General features: G+C 44.0%; 3 protein-coding genes across 3 annotated transcripts; all 3 read left to right on the top strand.

Annotated features, from left to right (window-relative positions):
- Positions 1-2,799: 2,799 nt before the first annotated feature.
- klhl41b (kelch-like family member 41b) lies at positions 2,800-6,875 on the top strand. The gene is made up of 6 exons (XM_012840788.3): positions 2,800-4,084; positions 4,757-4,914; positions 5,124-5,231; positions 5,569-5,754; positions 5,992-6,138; positions 6,417-6,875. The coding sequence occupies exons 1-6, from the start codon at positions 2,963-2,965 to the stop codon at positions 6,526-6,528; spliced, it is 1,833 nt and encodes a 610-aa protein (XP_012696242.1). The 5' UTR covers positions 2,800-2,962; the 3' UTR covers positions 6,529-6,875.
- Positions 6,876-7,056: 181 nt separating this feature from the next.
- ppig (peptidylprolyl isomerase G (cyclophilin G)) lies at positions 7,057-16,494 on the top strand. Its single transcript, XM_012840729.3, has 13 exons — positions 7,057-7,235; positions 7,990-8,054; positions 8,174-8,248; positions 8,555-8,662; positions 8,774-8,818; positions 8,961-9,048; positions 9,608-9,637; positions 9,754-9,893; positions 10,126-10,315; positions 10,465-10,677; positions 10,983-11,067; positions 14,142-14,293; positions 14,617-16,494. The coding sequence occupies exons 2-13, from the start codon at positions 7,994-7,996 to the stop codon at positions 15,782-15,784; spliced, it is 2,355 nt and encodes a 784-aa protein (XP_012696183.2). The 5' UTR covers positions 7,057-7,235; positions 7,990-7,993; the 3' UTR covers positions 15,785-16,494.
- A 130-nt stretch (positions 16,495-16,624) lies between these two features.
- On the top strand, positions 16,625-18,212 carry phospho2 (phosphatase, orphan 2). Its single transcript, XM_012840623.3, has 2 exons — positions 16,625-16,787; positions 17,045-18,212. The coding sequence occupies exons 1-2, from the start codon at positions 16,757-16,759 to the stop codon at positions 17,785-17,787; spliced, it is 774 nt and encodes a 257-aa protein (XP_012696077.1). The 5' UTR covers positions 16,625-16,756; the 3' UTR covers positions 17,788-18,212.
- The last annotated feature ends 17 nt before the right edge of the window (positions 18,213-18,229 follow it).

Genomic DNA, 18,229 nt, shown 5'->3' with positions numbered 1-18,229 from the left:
CTGGATAACAAAAAAAGAAGATAAAAGATAGAAGATAAAAAGGCATCAACATAATGCAGTCCCATCACCACTCTGTCTAAAAGTTATTGACTGAAAGCTTGTTGTGCCTGATGTTAGTTTGCCTGATGGTTTATTCATCTGAAACAAACAAACAAAAAATGATTTAAAAACCAGACGCTACAATAACACAAACCCACACACAGACACACCCTGCCCCACTCACCTTCATAGGTGCTGCAAATGAAGTTGTGCTTCTCTGTGTCCGGCAGGCTGACCCACTGCTGGTCTCCTCGGGCCTCTATGGCTCCCACTCTCCATCCTGTCCCACAGGCGTCCCTCCCGTTCCCGCGCCCCGGTGCCCAGTTTTCATAGCACACCGTCTCTCCTCTGAGCCAGTACCAAGTGTCCAGGCTGCAGCCATAGCAGAGGCCCAGCCAAACATAACCAGTGGTGGCGTTTCGAGCCCAGCCATGGATCTCTGGGACAGAAAGGTCCAGCAGAATTGAAAGGCTTTCTCCAGGTCCAGGACCATGCGTAACATAATGAACTGTCAGGATTTCTTGGACTGCAAACCATGTGGTGCTCTCAGTGTTCCTGTTGCTGGTCACAGGTGTTGATTCTTGTCACTAATGTCGTCATTGTGTTATTGTGTTCACCTGAGCCTTATTTGCTTTTCTTTACAAGACGCCTGAGCGTCTGTGTGTTGCTCAGTCTTGATTTGGCACCCTGTGGTCACGTTGTGTGAGTTTGAGCTCTTGTCTTTCCTGAGAACCTTTGTTACTTGTTACGAGTCTTTTTTCCTGAGATCTTTGTTACCTGTTTTGGATACCTTTTGTTGGAGCTATGTAACTGCCCAGCCTGTGTTTTCCTTGTCTGGTTTTACTTTGAGATTTTTGCCCTCAAGTAAAGAATTTAGTTTGAACTAATCTGATCAAAACTTCTCTGTCTCTGTCTATGCAACTGAGTCTACATCTCCACGAGTTCGAATCCTGGGAAACCCGGACATGAACCACATTAATTGGTAGAAAAAATATCTGTTGATAACAATGGACCACCAGTAAAATTAAATCTTTTGAGATTAAATGCAACCAATATAAACATAACCAAATGGCTCTGTTGCAAAGTCCATTACAAACTTAAACATTGAGACAAAAACGAACTCACTCTCATAAAAGAGAAGTGTTGCATTTCAGCTGTTTTATGCCAATCATTAAAGACATGATCAAACAACAACATTTAAATTATGCTTTATGTTTTATGCACAGTCCAGGGCTGCATGCCCTTCCTTGCCATGCCAATCAAATATGTATGACAGCTTGGCAGCTTTGGCTGAGTTTTCATTTTTATTTAGTTATTATTTCATGTGGTCAGCACTTTTGTAAATGCATGCATACAAAGCATTTATTTGTGTTGAATGTTTGAATGTTTGAATGTTTCATGCCTCATTATCAACCTGAAGTAATATTATTTAAGGGTTATTCACCTTTTTCATGTTAACTCTCTCTGTCAGAGGGGTAAAGTGTCCTTGTACCTTGTCCAATTGAATGCATTTATTTTATTTTGATAGTTTTAATTTAATTTGAGTAATTTTACTTTGGTTGTTGCTTGAGATTTCAGAAAAATCAGTTGTACTGCCCTCTGCTGGTCGTCAACGAAAGTAACACAATTGTATGAGAACCTGTCTGTAGTCAAAAGATCAGATATTCACTGGAGCTGCATCTTTCAAACAACATCAGCTCCACTTCTTTTAATCAACCACTTAGCAAACTCTAAGTAACTAGAAGCCTGTGCCATATTGACAAGTGCCAAGTTGCCTCCCATATTTCCTCCCTAATCACACAGCTTTTTTTAGTCTGAGGTTTCTGTATCTATTTCTGGGTCCTCTGTCATTCATTCTCTCTTTCTGTCACTGTGTCTCTCTCTCTCTCCCCTCTGACTTATATTACTCATCTGTCCCCCACTACCCTCCTTCAAGTGGAGTCTCATGTTAATTTTAGCACAAGGCAAGCAGACAGAAGAGACCCTGATACCTCATCCCACACTCTGTCAGGATTGTTCTAGAATTCACAGGCCAGGTGCTTATTATGAATATGTGTCCAAACTATTATTAAACCGCCAGTTATATATGTCATGTACATCTCACTTTCTTTGATACATGATTGCATAAAGAGAGATTCCATTACCATTCAGTTTCATTACCTTCATCTGACAACATTTTCACCAATAATCCTGACTCAATCTAAGGCTTGCTAAATTCCACCCACTGAACTTCGACCTCGCTCAGCAGTGAGAGAGGTTCTGGGCCATCACTGATGGGTGGAGCAAGCAGCCATCACCTGTTGTGGCCACAGCTGTGTCCTGGTCTTTGACAATTTATACACACACCGCACATGCTTCTGTCAAAGGACTGCCTTAAAACAATTTAATGTTTCACGTTTAGTGCTAGTAGTATTTTAACTCAAACAGCGGAACACGGTCCACATTTGACCAACATAGACCACCGATGTTGAATATCACAATATTTTCTCCACTGAGTCCTCCATTCATGTGTTTCCTTGCCAGAGCTGAGTCAGGCATAACTTACGCCTGTCAGATGACGACAGCTGCACCTTCGGGCCCTTCCTCGCTTTTGGTTCAGCTTGCATTCTCGCTGTTCAGGGATGGGGTAGAGGTATGGAGGAAGAGGGGGAATGAGGGGGAGGGAGAGGAAAGAGAGAGAGAGAGAGAGAGAACAGGAGGGGGTACATGGCTAAATTTAGAGGTGGGGGGGTATTAAATAACAGCCCCCTCATGCTGGGAATCTTTTCACTGCTCTGCCCTTTTCCAGCCAGCACCGTGTGGCGAGCAGACCTGCGGCCGCCATCTCCTCTCCTCCTCGCGCCCGTTTTTCCCCCATTTTCCCTTTCTGTGGATTACTAACACTGGGAAACTAGTCACCTTCACCCTCGACACTCCTTTCATCATGGATCCCAACACCATTAAAGAGGAGCTGCGCCTTTTCCAGAGCACCCTGTTGCAGGACGGACTGAAGGAGCTGCTGAATGAGAATCGCTTCGTGGACTGTACCCTGAAAGTGGGCGACCGCTGCTTCCCCTGCCACCGCCTCATCATGGCAGCATGCAGCCCTTACTTCCGGGAGCTCTTCTTCACCGAGGACGGCAAGGAGCAGGTGGACACCAAGGAGGTGGTCCTGGATGACGTGGACCCCAACACCCTCGACATGATCGTCCGCTACTTGTACTCGGCCGAGATCGACCTGACCGACGACAACGTGCAGGCCATTTTCGCCGTGGCCAACCGCTTCCAGATCCCTTCTGTCTTTACTGTATGTGTCAACTACCTGCAGCAGAAGCTCTCGCTGGCCAATTGCCTGGCCATCTTCCGGCTGGGCCTGGTGCTCAACTGCCCCCGTCTGGCCGTTGCCGCCCGGAACTACATCGCCGACCACTTTGACAGCCTGTCGGCTGAGGAGGAGTTCCTTCAGCTTGCGGCCCACGAGCTGTTCGCCATCATCGGCACAGACTCGCTCAATGTGGAGCACGAGGAGCATGTTTTTGAGGCGCTGATGCAGTGGGTGCGCTGCGACACGGAGAAGCGCACCAAGGTCCTCGGTGAGGCCTTCGACTGCGTGCGCTTCCGCCTCATGCCAGAGAAGTACTTCCAAGAGAACGTGGAGACCGACGACCTTATCCAGGCCGACGCAGAGCTCATGAAGAAGGTGCAGGAGATCAAGGATGCGTTTGGTGGGAAGCTCCCCGAGAAGACCAAGAAGAAGAAGGCAGAGGGAGAGGGCGACCAAGCCGGGAAAGAGGAAGAGGAAGAGGAGGAGGACCTGTTGCCAGGATACCTAAGTGACATCCGCAGACTGGGCATGTACACGCGGAACCTGATCGTCATGGTGAATGACACAGCCGCTGTGGCGTACGACGTGAATGAGAATGAGTGCTTCCTGGCCGCCGCGTCTGAGCAGGTACCTCGTAACCATATCAGCGTCTGCACCTCGAAGAACCAGCTCTACATTCTGGGCGGTCTGTTCATAGATGAGGACAACAAGGAGAAGCCATTGCAGGTTTACTTCTATCAGGTAAATAAATCACAAGAGGAGTTTTTTAAAGAATGTCTGACAGCTGAACTAACGGCCATGTAAATCATTACGACTGCATAATTATGACAGTGACCTGGTCTGATCAATGGCATTTTTGTCAGTCATAAGTGGTTAAACACACAGCATACTTCATAGCACTCACTGTAATATTCAGTCGTATGCAGAGTTTTGGAGTGGTCACTGATTTAGCCCGCTGCTTTTACAGTACTGAACACCGTAGTTTGTCAGTTCAAACGGTTTGGTGTTGCTTCAAGATAAGAACACCTCACAAATGACAAGTATACTCTAAATGAATGAAATGCACTTAATATACTTTGTTACTGTGTGTTGACTTGTTTGGTAGGCTTGTATGGTTGTTTGCGTAAAGTAAGCTACTAAATGCACTGCCCTTTCATTGTAAAGAGACATACTTACAGGTAATGTTACCTGCAGACAGCAGCATCTCTATGAAAGCCTCAGAACATCCCCATAAAACATGTCCACGTTATCACCAAAACTGTATTCATTCTAAAACGGGGTAACCCCCAGTGTAAATATACTTCAACTTATACCAAAACGTTTTATGCAGCTTCTTGATACCCATTAAGATTTCTGTGAACGAGCACTTTCAACTACATTTCCCATAATCACTGGTGATGCCCTCTGTTACAGTTGGATACACTGACATCTGAATGGGAGGCTCTGCCCCCCATGCCTTCTCCCAGGTGTCTGTTTAACGTCGGCGAGTATGAGAACCTGCTGTTTGCCATTGCAGGAAAAGACCTGCAGAGTAACGAATCCGTGGACACTGTCATGTGCTTTGACACTGAGTGAGTGGAATTCTGTAGTTTTATATAGAACTTACATTGTATCTGTCCTCCATTCTCTCTTCATTTCAGCTTGCTTCCCATCTCACAATCTTTCTTCATTGTCTGTCTCAGTCTGCACAACTCATTTGTTTTCCTAATGATCCAAGTACATGTTATGGGGGTAGACTGGTTTGACGGTACTATAACTAACTCCTGCTGTTTCCTAACAGTAAGATGAAATGGAGCGAGACAAAGAAACTTCCCCTGAGGATCCATGGGCATTCTGTGGTCTCCCACAAAGGCCTGATCTACTGCATTGGAGGAAAAACAGATGACAAGTGAGCTCCACGACTCGTGTGTGTCTTTGTGTTCAGACATATGGCACATAGGATTGTCTGCAGCTGTCTATGTTCCATCACTCTCAGCACATAAGGAGCCTGTCCGAATGTCCAGCTTCTTCTGAAGTATTTTTACCACACATGAGGAACCTGCATTACAAATAGCCTGTGTGTGTAGAGGCCGAGATTTGTGACTTTTCTTCCTTTAAAAAAAAAAAAAACATATGAAATGTGACTGCACTCAACATCTCTGTCATCAACACATAAATAAAGGAATAAGAGCCTGTGCATCCATATTTATGTTTCAACATGTTTGTGTCTCTTTTTGCCCCTCCAGCAAAGCCATCAACAAGATGTTTGTGTACAATCACAAGCAGTCTGAATGGAGGGAGCTGGCAGGCATGACGCTGGCCAGAGCCATGTTCGGTGCTGTCATTCACAAGGGGAACATCATTGTAAGTGGAGGGGTGAATGAGGAAGGCCTTACCGCAACAGCTGAAACCTATGACTTCACCACAAACAAGTAAGTGTGAGCATGATATAGGTGGCATTGATAGGCCACAGTCCACTTACTCTTTAGTCTGTGTCAAGGTGGGCTGCTGGATATCACTCCTCATTTCTTAAAGAAACTCTGGCAGCTAGCAGCTAGTAGCCAGTACGCTAACTGCATAAAGCTTGCCCTTTGATTGTGACATTTCTTGTTGCACGGTGAAGGTGTCCATTATTGCTAACATACTGCCATCATGTGTCATTAATTCAGATGGGAGCCATTCATAGAGTTCCCTCAGGAGAGAAGCTCAGTAAACTTGATGAGCAGTGGAGGAACACTGTATGCAGTCGGTGGGTTTGCCATCATGGAGCTTGAAAACAAACAAGTTGGCCCAGCAGAGGTCACCGACGTCTGGCAGTAAGTCCCCTGCTACCGTAAACTCTGTATTTTCTTGATTGAATGGCAGCACTTTGAGTACGAGTGAAAAGATAGAAACATTCTTCCAAGGTCCAGAAAATATGACTATCCACTGACTTTAACTTTCTGTGGATGAATTTTTATGTCACTCCTGTTACACTCCTGTTTATTCATTAGGTGAATGCTGTCACGGCATTATAAAATATGCATTCCTGTTCCTGACCAGATATGCCATGTGTGTGTGTGTGTGTGTGTGTGTGTGTGTGTGTGCTCTACAGGTATGAGGAGGAGAAAAAGCAATGGAGTGGTATGCTGAGAGAGATGCGTTATGCTGCTGGCTCCTCCTGTGTTTCTATGCGCCTAAATGCAGCCAGAATGCCCAAACTTTGAAACCTGGCATCCAATCACAACCTTCTCACCTCTTGACCCCAAGAGCCCAGCTGCCTGGAGTCATCCCTCTGTGGTCTTTTAAAAGAGAGAGTAGAGGAAACTCTCCAGCCTGTTAACCAGGGTTGAGAAGCTCTCTTGACACAACATTACCACACAAATTCTATAGCGACAGCCTATCTATATGATGTCAAAAAGCCTGCAATGTTTCCCAAGTCTTTTAAATGGAAAAATATATACATACTCACCGATAGCCATCACAAACTGGATGTGGAAAATGGGACTACTGTGATGTTTTAGGGTTGAATTTTCTCAGGTTCATTTCTGTACAATAAAATAACAACATTCAACCTGTTTCATGTCACTCACTCACGCACGCCAACACAGTAGGTTTCTGAATTGTATTTATGCTCCCTTTTTGTAAAATAAAATATTTTAAATTACGTGACTTGTTATCCCTGCCTCTCCACGCTACATGGTCTTGTATGAAGAATCTCTCACAAGGGGGAACTACAACGTCCGTATCCTAAAACCATTCCGGCACCGTAGCTGACGGACAAATACCCAGAATGCATCGCTATGGCTCATAGCGCCATCTTTGGAAAACCGTGGTGTAGAAGAACCTGATTTAGACTCGTGTGTTTCATTTAACGTTTGGTAGATATTTGAATGTTTGCCCTTTGGTAGCATCCTTTCCGTTGTTAAAAAAGGTAATACTCGTATTGTATTGTCACTTTTCAGATGTCATTAACTTTCAGGTGCATTTTATCTGGTTTCGGGGTTAAGTTCAAATGTAGCTAAGTTGCGATGAGTAGCCAGCTAACTTAAGGGGGAAACCATCTACAATCCAGGAACTGGCGCAAGCTAGCTTGCCGTGGGTAGCTTACTAGCCATTTTGGAAGTCGTACTATGCAAAACATTCGTATTCCATGTCTTCACGTCCTCCGTATTTGTCACAGCCATACTTAATTCTTAAATTTGAGCGAGCATTGTTTTATTATTCTGGTGAAGTTGGCTAGCTAACGTTTGCTGCCTGAGTGGTTTAATGAATGTACAATTAAAGGAGCGAGCTTGATGTTTACAAGCTAGTTAGCTATCTAGCTAACTTACTTTGAATGAATTAGTTGGGTGGCCGTAACGAAAGCTAAATAGCTATGCCTGGCTATGTTTACTTTGGGTCAGCTATAATATCTACGTCACATTTTGATGTTTGCCAAATTTAAAGTAACTGCCACGTATTGTTGTGTATTTGGGTGATGTGTAGTGTTTATTTAACTGGGTCGATTTGCTGTGTGACCACAAGCTAGCCTAGCGATTCATTCCATCACCTTCCATCAAGTGGCATCGCCACTTATCAGGTTACATGCTTTTGTTTGTTGCCCTTTTTCGTAGAGGCGAGAATTCTATTGCAGCCATGACTCTTATGTGGTAACTAAAGACACTCCATCTCTCTGTTGTTTACAGTGCGATGGGGGTGAAGGTGCAGCGACCTCGCTGCTTCATTGACATCACCATCAGTAACGTACCAGGTAAAGAGCGTCAAGGGTCATTAAGATGTATAACCCTCTACAGATATTTAAATTTTTGGTTTGATCACATGAAGTTGGCCTATATGTTTTTGCATTAATATTTTTCTTCTATTTCATAGTGGGAAGGGTGATAATCGAGCTATTCTCTGATGTGTGCCCGAAGACTTGTGAGAACTTCCGTTCTCTGTGCACAGGTATTGCCTCCCTTTACAGTGTGTGTACTGTTTATCTGTCAGTTCTGTGAACTGGAGACCCTTCAAACGTTATGTTTGAAAATGAGCATGCAGTGAAATCAAAGAGCATATCAATATACTATTTTGTTTTGGTGGCAAAGGAGTTGAAAGAATTCAGCATTTTGTAGCGGATGTGTTTGTTGTGAGTGCCAATTCTTTCTGGGAATTATTATGCCAGAGGGGCAGGGTTTGTTCCCTAATGATGGGAAGCAAAATGCCCAAAATAAGTTTTCTGTATGAGTAATGTGTACACATTTCCTTGTCCAGGTGAGATGGGTCTGGGGAAGAGCACCCAAAAGCCTTTGCACTACAAGGGATGTTTGTTTCACAGAGTAGTGAAGGACTTCATGATCCAAGGAGGGGATTTTAGCGAAGGTAAACATTTTTGTACTTCATATTATTAACTTAACCTTTCACAACACAAACTATGGTTTTTAAACAGGGTGACGGAACAAACAGAAAACTTATTTTTTTTCTTTCTAATAGGTAATGGCCGAGGTGGTGAATCAATATATGGAGGGTTCTTTGAAGGTAGGTATATCACCATAACCCATTCTCTTTTTTTGTTTGTTTTGTTTTTTTGTACATGATTTCTTCTTTCAAGAGGAGCTGTACCGAAGATGCTGATTCCCAATGATAATTTAAAATGTGTGTGTGTGTGTGTGTGTGTTAGATGAAAGCTTCTCCATCAAAACCAACAAGGAGGGTCTCCTGTGTATGGCCAACAGGGGGAAGGACACCAACGGCTCTCAGTTTTTCATGTAAGAGGCTCACTAACTGCTCACACCACTCACCAGCCAAATGTTCATAAACGTATTACTCTTTGACAGTTTTCCACTTTGCAATGGCTTCTTCAGAGCAAAAAGGGTAACCATTATTCAGTCACCAGGGCGTTTCAAATGTTGAAACAGTTTCTTGGCACTTTCGGTTTAGCATACAGTTGAAGTTTTTCCTTAATTATTTACTAAACGCTCTTCACCTCACCTTTGCACCACCTCAGCATTTCCCACCGAACTTGGCTCTCACCACAGGATTCATGCCTAATCTTGTTGCCTGATCTTGCATTACAGGCACTTGCCTACTATGTACAATATGCATTGTTAGCATCATTATGTGTTCCATATTTGCAAATGTGGTGCTGCAACATTCATATAAATCACCAGTTCTGTGCAGTATTGTTATATTATCTGTTCAAGCTCTACTCCATGATGGCTAACCAGTGAAACAAAAAGTGAAAGTAAAATCTGGTCTCTTGAAGTCCTGCATAGCATGCATCTCTGTGAAATTACCTGACGCACTCTCTGGTCTTCATTGCAACAGAACTACAAAGCCAACACCTCACCTTGATGGGTAGGTTGCATACCGACACCAATAAAGCTCTATTATTGTATAATTATGCCATTTTACACTTTGTCTTTGTGGCATTCCTTGTTTTTAAACAGCTTTTGAATGTCTTTTCCACTCAGCCTCCACGTGGTGTTTGGCCAGGTGATCTCTGGTCAGGACATCGTCAGGTCTATTGAGAATCAGAAGACCGACCCTAACAATCGACCAGTTTGCGAGGTGAAGATGGTTAACTGTGGTGAGCTTGTCCCCAAACCCAAAGGTATGTGTTTGGACTTTCATACCCCTCCCAGTTATATATTTTTGGTCTTTCAGAGATTGAAGCAACATTTCTGGTAGTTGTTTCTTTTTTAGTATTTGTTTTGCTAATTGTAAATGTTATTCTGTGCAGGTTTAGTAAGTGTGCATAGAGATGTCTGTTTGGCTATGTTGTATGCTGAACCCTGCTCTCTCCCTCCCTCTGTCGCTCTCTCCTTATCACTCTCCTTTAACAGCTAAGAAAGAGAAGAAACATCACAAGTCGGCCTCCAGTGAGAGCGAGAGCGACTCTGACTCTTCATCCGACTCCTCCTCAGACTCGGATGACTCTGAGAAGGAGTCCAAGAAGAAGAAGAAGAAGAAGCACAAGAAGGAGGCAAAGAAGAAGAAGAAGGAGCAGAAACGCAAAAGGAAGGAAAAAAAGGGGTTGGTGCCAGTTACTTTTTTTGCCCTGAACATCTGTAGTTATCGGCCTTCCCATGTATTAGACTGTTCCATAAGTAATGGCATTTGACGAGTGCTTTGACGGTGACCTCAGGGATTGACTGCTCTGTTTCTGGTCGTTCTGATCACAGGTCTGAGGAAGAGCCTGAGGGGGAGGCTGAGGCCCAGCAGTTGTCAACCATCCGTCCGGAGGAAGTACCGCCCATCCCAGAGAACCGCTTCCTGATGCGAGGCAGCCCCCTTCCCAGAGAGGACGCTTTGAAGGACAAGAGCAAGGAGAATGCTGGGAAAGACCGACAGAAGGAGAGGGACAGGGACAGGGAGCGAGAGAGACAGAGGGACAGGTGAGTCCTGTGAGGGTTAGGAACTTGCAATATTAGAATATGACCTTGAGAAGAATTTGCGTTCATTGGTAGTCATATATTCACAATGATGTGTAATTTAGTTAGGGCTTGTGTATTAAAAAGATTGTGACATGTGAAGTTTATCTCTGTAAGTAGTTCAGAAGTGTTGCATTACTGCCACTCAGTGAGGCATACACGCTCTCTGAGGAAGGCATCTCTGCTCTGATCTTAACCTCAGTTGACTGAGTTTGTTTAGCATCATCGAGTATTTTTGTCGTCTTTCCCCCCCCCCCCTTTTCCGCCAGGCCCATGTTGAACTCCAGGCAACCAAATCGCGGCAGGCTGGTGATGACTCGCTCTGGCAGAAAAATAAAAGGCAGAGGCCCCAGGGTAAGGGGGAGGGGAGAGGGCAGTTGTACTTGGGTTACGGTGTGATGATTGTAAAGGGAATGACAGTGTCTTATATAAATTAGGGGTTGACCGATTATCTGGTCGTTAGATAATTGGAGCTGATATTTGCACATTATTGCCATATGTTCCCGACTATTAACCGCACCGCATATAAACCACGTTGCAGTATTTTATAAAACAAACCCCTGTAGTGACCGCACTGGTGTATTAACCACATTTTATTGAACATTGCGTCATACCATGTAGTTGTGGTGCGAATACCTCATTCCGACTCAGTGAAAACGATTTCTTGAGCATTTATTTATTTAGTGTTGTGGCGTGGGGATGGACACTAAATGTTGAAGTCTAATTGTTAATTCATCTTGGGTGACCTAGTACCATGATAATCTTCTGACATGCTTGCAGTGGGAATTGCAACCTCCTGAGGGTGCCTGTGCAGCTTCATATTCACATGAGTTCCTATTCATATGCTAGCAGCTGCCAACTGTTAAGATGGTTCCCCAAGCTAGATATCGCTAGGATAGTTAACACGCTATGATGGTAAAAAATCCTCTGGTTGCCTGTGCAGCTTCGTATTAACACAAGTTCATATTCACTTCATAATAACACAAGTTCATATCACACACACTAGCAACTATAAACTGTTAAAATGGTTCCTTAAGCTAGAGATAGCTAGGATAGTCTAGGTCAGGGGTACTCAATAGGCGGACCGCGATCCGGACCCAGACGCAATCAAATTTGGACCGAAGCCTAAATCAAAATTCTAATTTAATCATGATCAAGCGAGGTTTCATTGGTGCGTGATTTCGTGCTATATATTTTTTTCCTACTCGATGTGGTTTCTATCTTCCGTGTCCAATCCAGAGGTTCAATCAGGAGCTGTAATATAACAACATCACTATGACCACTCACTCACTTACTCAATGTTGGCCGCGAGCTCTGTGGGTCACGCAGGTTGTGTGTGTCAAAGGCAACAATGCCGGCAGATAGATATGTGAACGGTATTTTTTTCTCAGCGAACGAAAATCATGGCGTGCTTTAAACCCGACAAAAAGAGAAAAGTCGATTCCAAAAATCGAGAATTTAAGACAGAGTGGACTGACAAGTATGCATTTGTGCTGCCTGTGGGGAGCACAAAACCGATGTGTTTAATCTGTAACGAGACGGTTGCCCTTGTCAAAAGTGGTAACGTGAAACGTCACTATGAAACAAAGCATGCACACTTCGAACAAAAATACCCGCAGAACTCTGAGGTAAGGGGCTGAAAAAAACCATCTGCAATCATACCAAGCAACATGCAGTGTAATAGTTAGATCAGCCACACAACAAGAGCGTGCATACCTCAACATATATCAGAATCAGAATCATGTTTATTGGCCAAGTACATTTTCATATACAAGGAATTTTTTCTGGGTTTAGTTGCTCTCAATGTACTTAAACTGAAAATATGCAGTATAACACAACAGTTTAGGATAGAGATACTGTTGTGAGTCTGCCTTTTCAACCATGAATATGGTGAAAAACAAATACAGGAGCACACCCAATGAACACTTACATCAGTGCCTCCGCCTGGCCGTCACACCTTTTATGCCCAAGTTTAAACCACAAAAAAGTGTCACCTTTCACAAAAATAAGGCCAGACCACATAACCGTTTGTGCATGTTTTGGGATTTTGACCGTCACTGTTCCGGACCCTGGACTGAATGGAAATTTGGCGAGTGGACCTTTTGGGTTTCTAATTGAGTACTCCTGGTCTAGGTTAACTGGCAAGAGACCTTGCACACCTCTTGCGGAGGTTCGCATTCCATAGCAACCCGTTCAATAGGAATACAGAACACCCCTTACTTTATCATTATGGAAGACTGAATGTGACTTGTGAATGTTATCTAGCCGATGTTTTTTTTCGTATGTGAAAGAGGGAGAGACCCATTCACGCTTTATTTGGCAGAGTTACTGTGCCTGTTACTAACTACCAAGCGGAAAAATATGCATTCCTGTGTATAGGACGCACACGAGTATTAACCACAGAGCCGCCGAAATGCTGCTTAATCAATGTATCAACTGCGGTATCGGTATATTTTTATCTAAAAAATATATTAAAATAAATTTGAAATAAATTTGAGTACTATCCTGGCGCATCTCCTCTCTCAGAAGTGGCTAACATTCTTTTCACAAAATGCCCGCATTGGCCAAGACAGACAACATTATCTGACCTTGAAAATCAAACCTTTTCTCAGACCTGCTGCTGGAAACGAGCATAAATGGTAGGTATCCTGTTGAAGGTCATTGTGCTCAAATGATGCTGTAAACCAAATTTCTCTAGCACAGCCCTTCTGAATTGGTCATCATTTAAGCAAACCTTAAACTTCAGCTCGGTTGCATTGTATGTCTGGAACCTCGACTTAAAGCTGAAAATATCCGTTGGTCGCTTTTGATAATCATTTGGCCTCATCATCATGGAAGAAATATTAATAAAATAAAAATGTACAGCACTCCGTTTGCACTTCATAGTGTTTTCACTGACATTATCACGTACATTCCACATATTGCCCCTTTTAGTAGGCCCTGTCTCTCTCTCTCATAAACTGTCATTCGAAACCCTTGTACACGCTGCAGCTCAAATTTGACTGCAATGTAAAACTGTAATGCCAAATGTGACAGAAAGAATTGTAGGCTTATCCATGCAAAGTTTCGGGAAAAAAATGTCTGCCTTTTTCTTAAACCTGCTCCAGATGGACTCAACATGAATTCTTGAATCTCTTTCTATCACAGCCTATTTCTTATCACACTGAAAATGGAAAATCTGTTATTGTTCTTTTTCACATCTAATAATTAACATATTGAAAATTATGAAAAAAATACATCGGTCGACCCATAATATAAATTGACTGAGTATGTAAACTTGGTATAATTTATACTTTTCTCTGGACACACCAACCAAATTAATGTTTTTCAGCATCCTCTAGATGGAAGCTGTAATTAGTAAGAGTAAATCTCCATCTTTGTCCCGTCCTTTTTTTAATCCCTTCTCCCTTCCCCTGTCCCTCATGCAGAGGTATCGCACACCCTCTCGTTCCCGCTCTCGCTCTTGGGACCGCTTCAGACGCAGTGAGACTCCTCCCCACTGGCGTCAGGAAATGCAGCGCACGCAGAGAGCCCAGCGCACTCGCAACATCAGTGAGGACCGTTGGATCAAAGGAGACAAGTACGTGACACACACACACACACACACCGTCTGTAGGGTACTAGAAATGTAGTAGTGTACTGTAGTCCACAGCAAACACACCTCACTGCCATCAGTCCAGGATCAAGGGACAGACTTCATTTACACAACACGTATGCATAGACCATCGAAGACACCCATTGAAGTACAAGAACATATCTGTGCATGAAGGTAACGACATTCCTGCAATTGGGTCTACATACTCTTGCATACATGCTTGATACACACTTGTTTTAACACACTTGCAGACTTGCAAACAAAGCTCCACCCCAAGTAACAGTAAATATATCTCTTGTATGTTAAAGGGGAGACATGGAGAAAGAGAAGCCAACCTCCGAACCTGAGGTGAAAGAAGCCGAGAGGAAGAACTCTGAGGGGGAGCGAAAGAACTCTCGCGAGAGAGAGCGAGATCGAAGAACTTCTGACAAAGAAAAGGAGAAAGAGAAGGAGAAGAAGACTTCCGAGAAGGGCCGAGAGAAGTCCCAGAGTCCATCCAGGCAGAAGGACAAGGACCGAAAGAGCCGGCGCCACCACTCCAGGAGCAGAGAACGGGACGGACAAAAGAAGACAGAAGGAGAGAAGGAGGAAGACGAGGCTCGGAAGAGGAAGGGGCAGTCCCGTAGCAGGAGTGGCGAGAAGAGAAGCGACGGGGACCGCAGGCGTAGTCGGACGGATGACGAGAAGGCCCGCTCCCGAAGCAAGGACAGGAATGAGAGGGACGACAAGAAGGAGAAAGAGAAGGAAAAGAAGCCGTCAGGAACAGGAGAACAAGAAAGGAGCAAGAGCAAAGACAAGAGCCGACACTCCGAGACGGATGGTAAAGACAAACCGAAGGAGGAGATGGAGGAGAAGAAAATAAAGAACGGAGAGCAGGAGAAGGAGAAGGCGAAGTCACGCAGCAAAGAAAGAGACTCCAGAACGGACAAAGATGCCCGGCGCAGGTCCAGATCCAGAGGGCGTGGACAGGTCCAGGGTGGCCAATCGCGTGACCGGACACAAGATAAAGGGAGAAGCCGTAGCCGAGACCGAGACCGGCAGCGTAGCCGAGATCGCCGGAACAGGCGCTCCAGGAGTCGGGAGAGGGAGAGGGAACGAGAGCGAGACAGAGGCCGAGAACGAGAGAAGGAACGAGAGAGAAGGAGGAGCAGGGACGAATCAAGGAGCCGAGACGGCCGGCGAGACAAGAAATCCAGGAGCCGAGATCGCTCGTCCAATCAACGGAGGAGTAGAGAGAGGGAGGAGGACCGGAAGAGGAGGAGGAGAGATCGTAGCAGCAGCAGTAGCAGTAGTAGTGGTAGCAGCAGCGGTTCCGACAGGGAGAAGAACAAGAACAAACAGAAGAGGAGCGTCAGCCCGAAAGGAAAACGACCAAATAGCCGGGAGAAGAGGCGAGACAAATCACAAAGCCCCAGGAGGAACCGGGACCATCGTAAAGATGACAAAAACAGATCCAGCTCCAGTGATAGCGATTAGACTCGTCATCATAGGAGCGGTGACGCCACCCTTCACCACGGCCTGTGTGACGGCAACCGTCTACAGGGTAAAAATGATAGCGGTTTGAATGGGTGTTGGAGGGAGTGATGGGTGCACTCCCACTGGAGTGTTTTAAGAACTGTAAACACCAAATCCACACCATGTTTTGCAGTCATAGACATATCCTATTTTAAATTGGACTCTAGTTGGTAAGACCTGACTTTGAATGCCCTCAGTAATGCAACAATGTGAAGTCAAAATATTTTTTCTGGGAAATGTGTTGCCCCCTCATCCTCCTATGTTATTGCTGTGATTGACCACAACCTGTCTGCCAAATAGAAATAATAAAATAGCTGACATTGCAAAGTAATTGTTGAAGATAATTAACACTTTTACTCTAAGGGCATACTTACAGGTAGTGGAAGTGGTGATATGAAGTTGCAGAAGAGTAACATTAATTTAATCAGTAAACTGTTTAATTTGAGACGAAATGCTTTGACCTGGAATGGGATTGATCATTTTAATTCGTTTTTGTTTAAAATGTGTGTGTTCAGTTTCGTAGCTCCATGGGTATATCCATTGAAACAGGGGAAATTAGTGTTACGGTTTTTTTTTTTTATCAGCGTGTAATATTTGTAATGATAAATGTGGTGGAAATGTCAACTCTGGTTTATCCCATTAAAGGTTTTTGGGGGCTGTCTCACCCGTCATATACTCTCAGATATGGTCATTTTGATGGTTTGTTTCGATGGTGCTACAATTATGGCATTTTGCAAGTGCCATTGATTCTTCAAGCCTGTCAGATAAAAGCCAGGTCAGTCTGTATTGTTGGGAAATCTGAAGTAAATGATGTTGTAACTTGCCAATCACGGGTTGATTTTGAGTAGGCGGGGTTAATATTGGCCAATCAATGTGCCGTAAGTAGATGTACTGAAAAGCAAACCGGTAGCGAGCAAACACTACTTTGATCCTATGCTGTCGGTTGGCGCACGATTTCGAAAGTGTAAGTAATGATCAGTACATAAATGACCTTATATTTAAATATATAAAAGCGGGTCAGGAATATATTCAACACCACTTCATACGGACCTTTTTAGTCGACTATTAACAAAAATGTAATTTGGATAAGCTTGCTTTTCTCCTCGTGTACTAGCTAGCAAGCTAGCTAACCATAACCTTCGTCTTCAGACTTAAATGTTAGTTGTAGATCACAAACAATATATTTTTTACAGTTTTATTAATGCTGTCATGTTTTCACAGACCAGTGCAGAGGGATGAAGACACTTATGGTATTCGATTTCGACCACACAATAGTGGACGAAAACTGTGACACCTGGGTGATTAGAAGCACCCCCGACAAGCGCCTGCCAGAATCGCTGAAAAAGACTTATGAGAAGGGGCGATGGACTGAGTACATGGGCAGGGTTATGTCATACGTAGGTGATCAAGCCGTCACACCGGAATCGATTCGTTCGGTCATGCATACCATACCTTTCACAGATGGCATGGTAGAACTTTTTACGTTCATCTCAGGACACAAGAATGACATCGATTGCATCATTATCTCCGATGCCAATACGCTGTTTATCGACTGGATCTTAGATGCAGCTGGGATTCGACCAGCATTTGACAAAGTGTTTTCTAACCCGGCCAGTATCGACAACCGTGGTTACGTAACAGTGCAGTGCTACCATTCTCACAACTGTGTCAAGTGTCCGATCAATATGTGCAAAAGGAAAATTCTGGAGGATTTCATCGAGGCCCAAGACAAGGCGGGTGTGGAGTATAAATGGACAATTTATGCCGGTGATGGAAGCAATGATCTCTGTCCGCTTAAGTCTATGCGTGAAGGAGATATTGCAATGCCACGAAAAGGGTACACTTTGGAGCGTTTGTTGCTGGCCGGAGTTGCAACCAAGGATGGCACAGCATTAAAACCGCGCGTTCAAGCGTGGACAAGTGCCACGGAAATTCTCAGTGAACTCAAAGCGCTCATCCAATAGAGCTGCGACACCCTGCCAGTCAAAGTGATATAGCCGGAGTACAGAGGATCTTTGATATTGCTCACATCCGAACAGCACGGAAGCAGTAAACTTCCACGTCCAAAATAACAGTAATCATCTGTTTACTTACAATTGCAAAGCACCCTAGCCTATTGATGCATTCATCAGAACATATAGCCTAATCCTTGGTATCAAAAATATTATTTTCATTGTTTACTCGTTTGAAGCATTACGTGTCTAATGAACAACAATGTGCTCTCTTCCCTGAGAGTGTGCAAATCTGTCTATTTTGCATGTGGTTGAATTTACATTGCTTATTATTGTTGATGGTGGTTAACCTGCCATTGTCGGGTCCATACTTGACCAGTGATCTGTGTTCACTTTTTAATAATATAAATAAAAATAAAAATAAAAAAGTAATTATATAAAGACGTGTGGTCAA

The sequence above is a fragment of the Clupea harengus genome, chromosome 21, assembly GCF_900700415.2.
Source record: "Clupea harengus chromosome 21, Ch_v2.0.2, whole genome shotgun sequence".
Lineage (NCBI taxonomy): Eukaryota > Metazoa > Chordata > Actinopteri > Clupeiformes > Clupeidae > Clupea > Clupea harengus.
The sequence above is the reverse complement of the archived record's forward strand: the minus strand, read 5'-3'. Positions and strand labels throughout refer to the sequence as shown.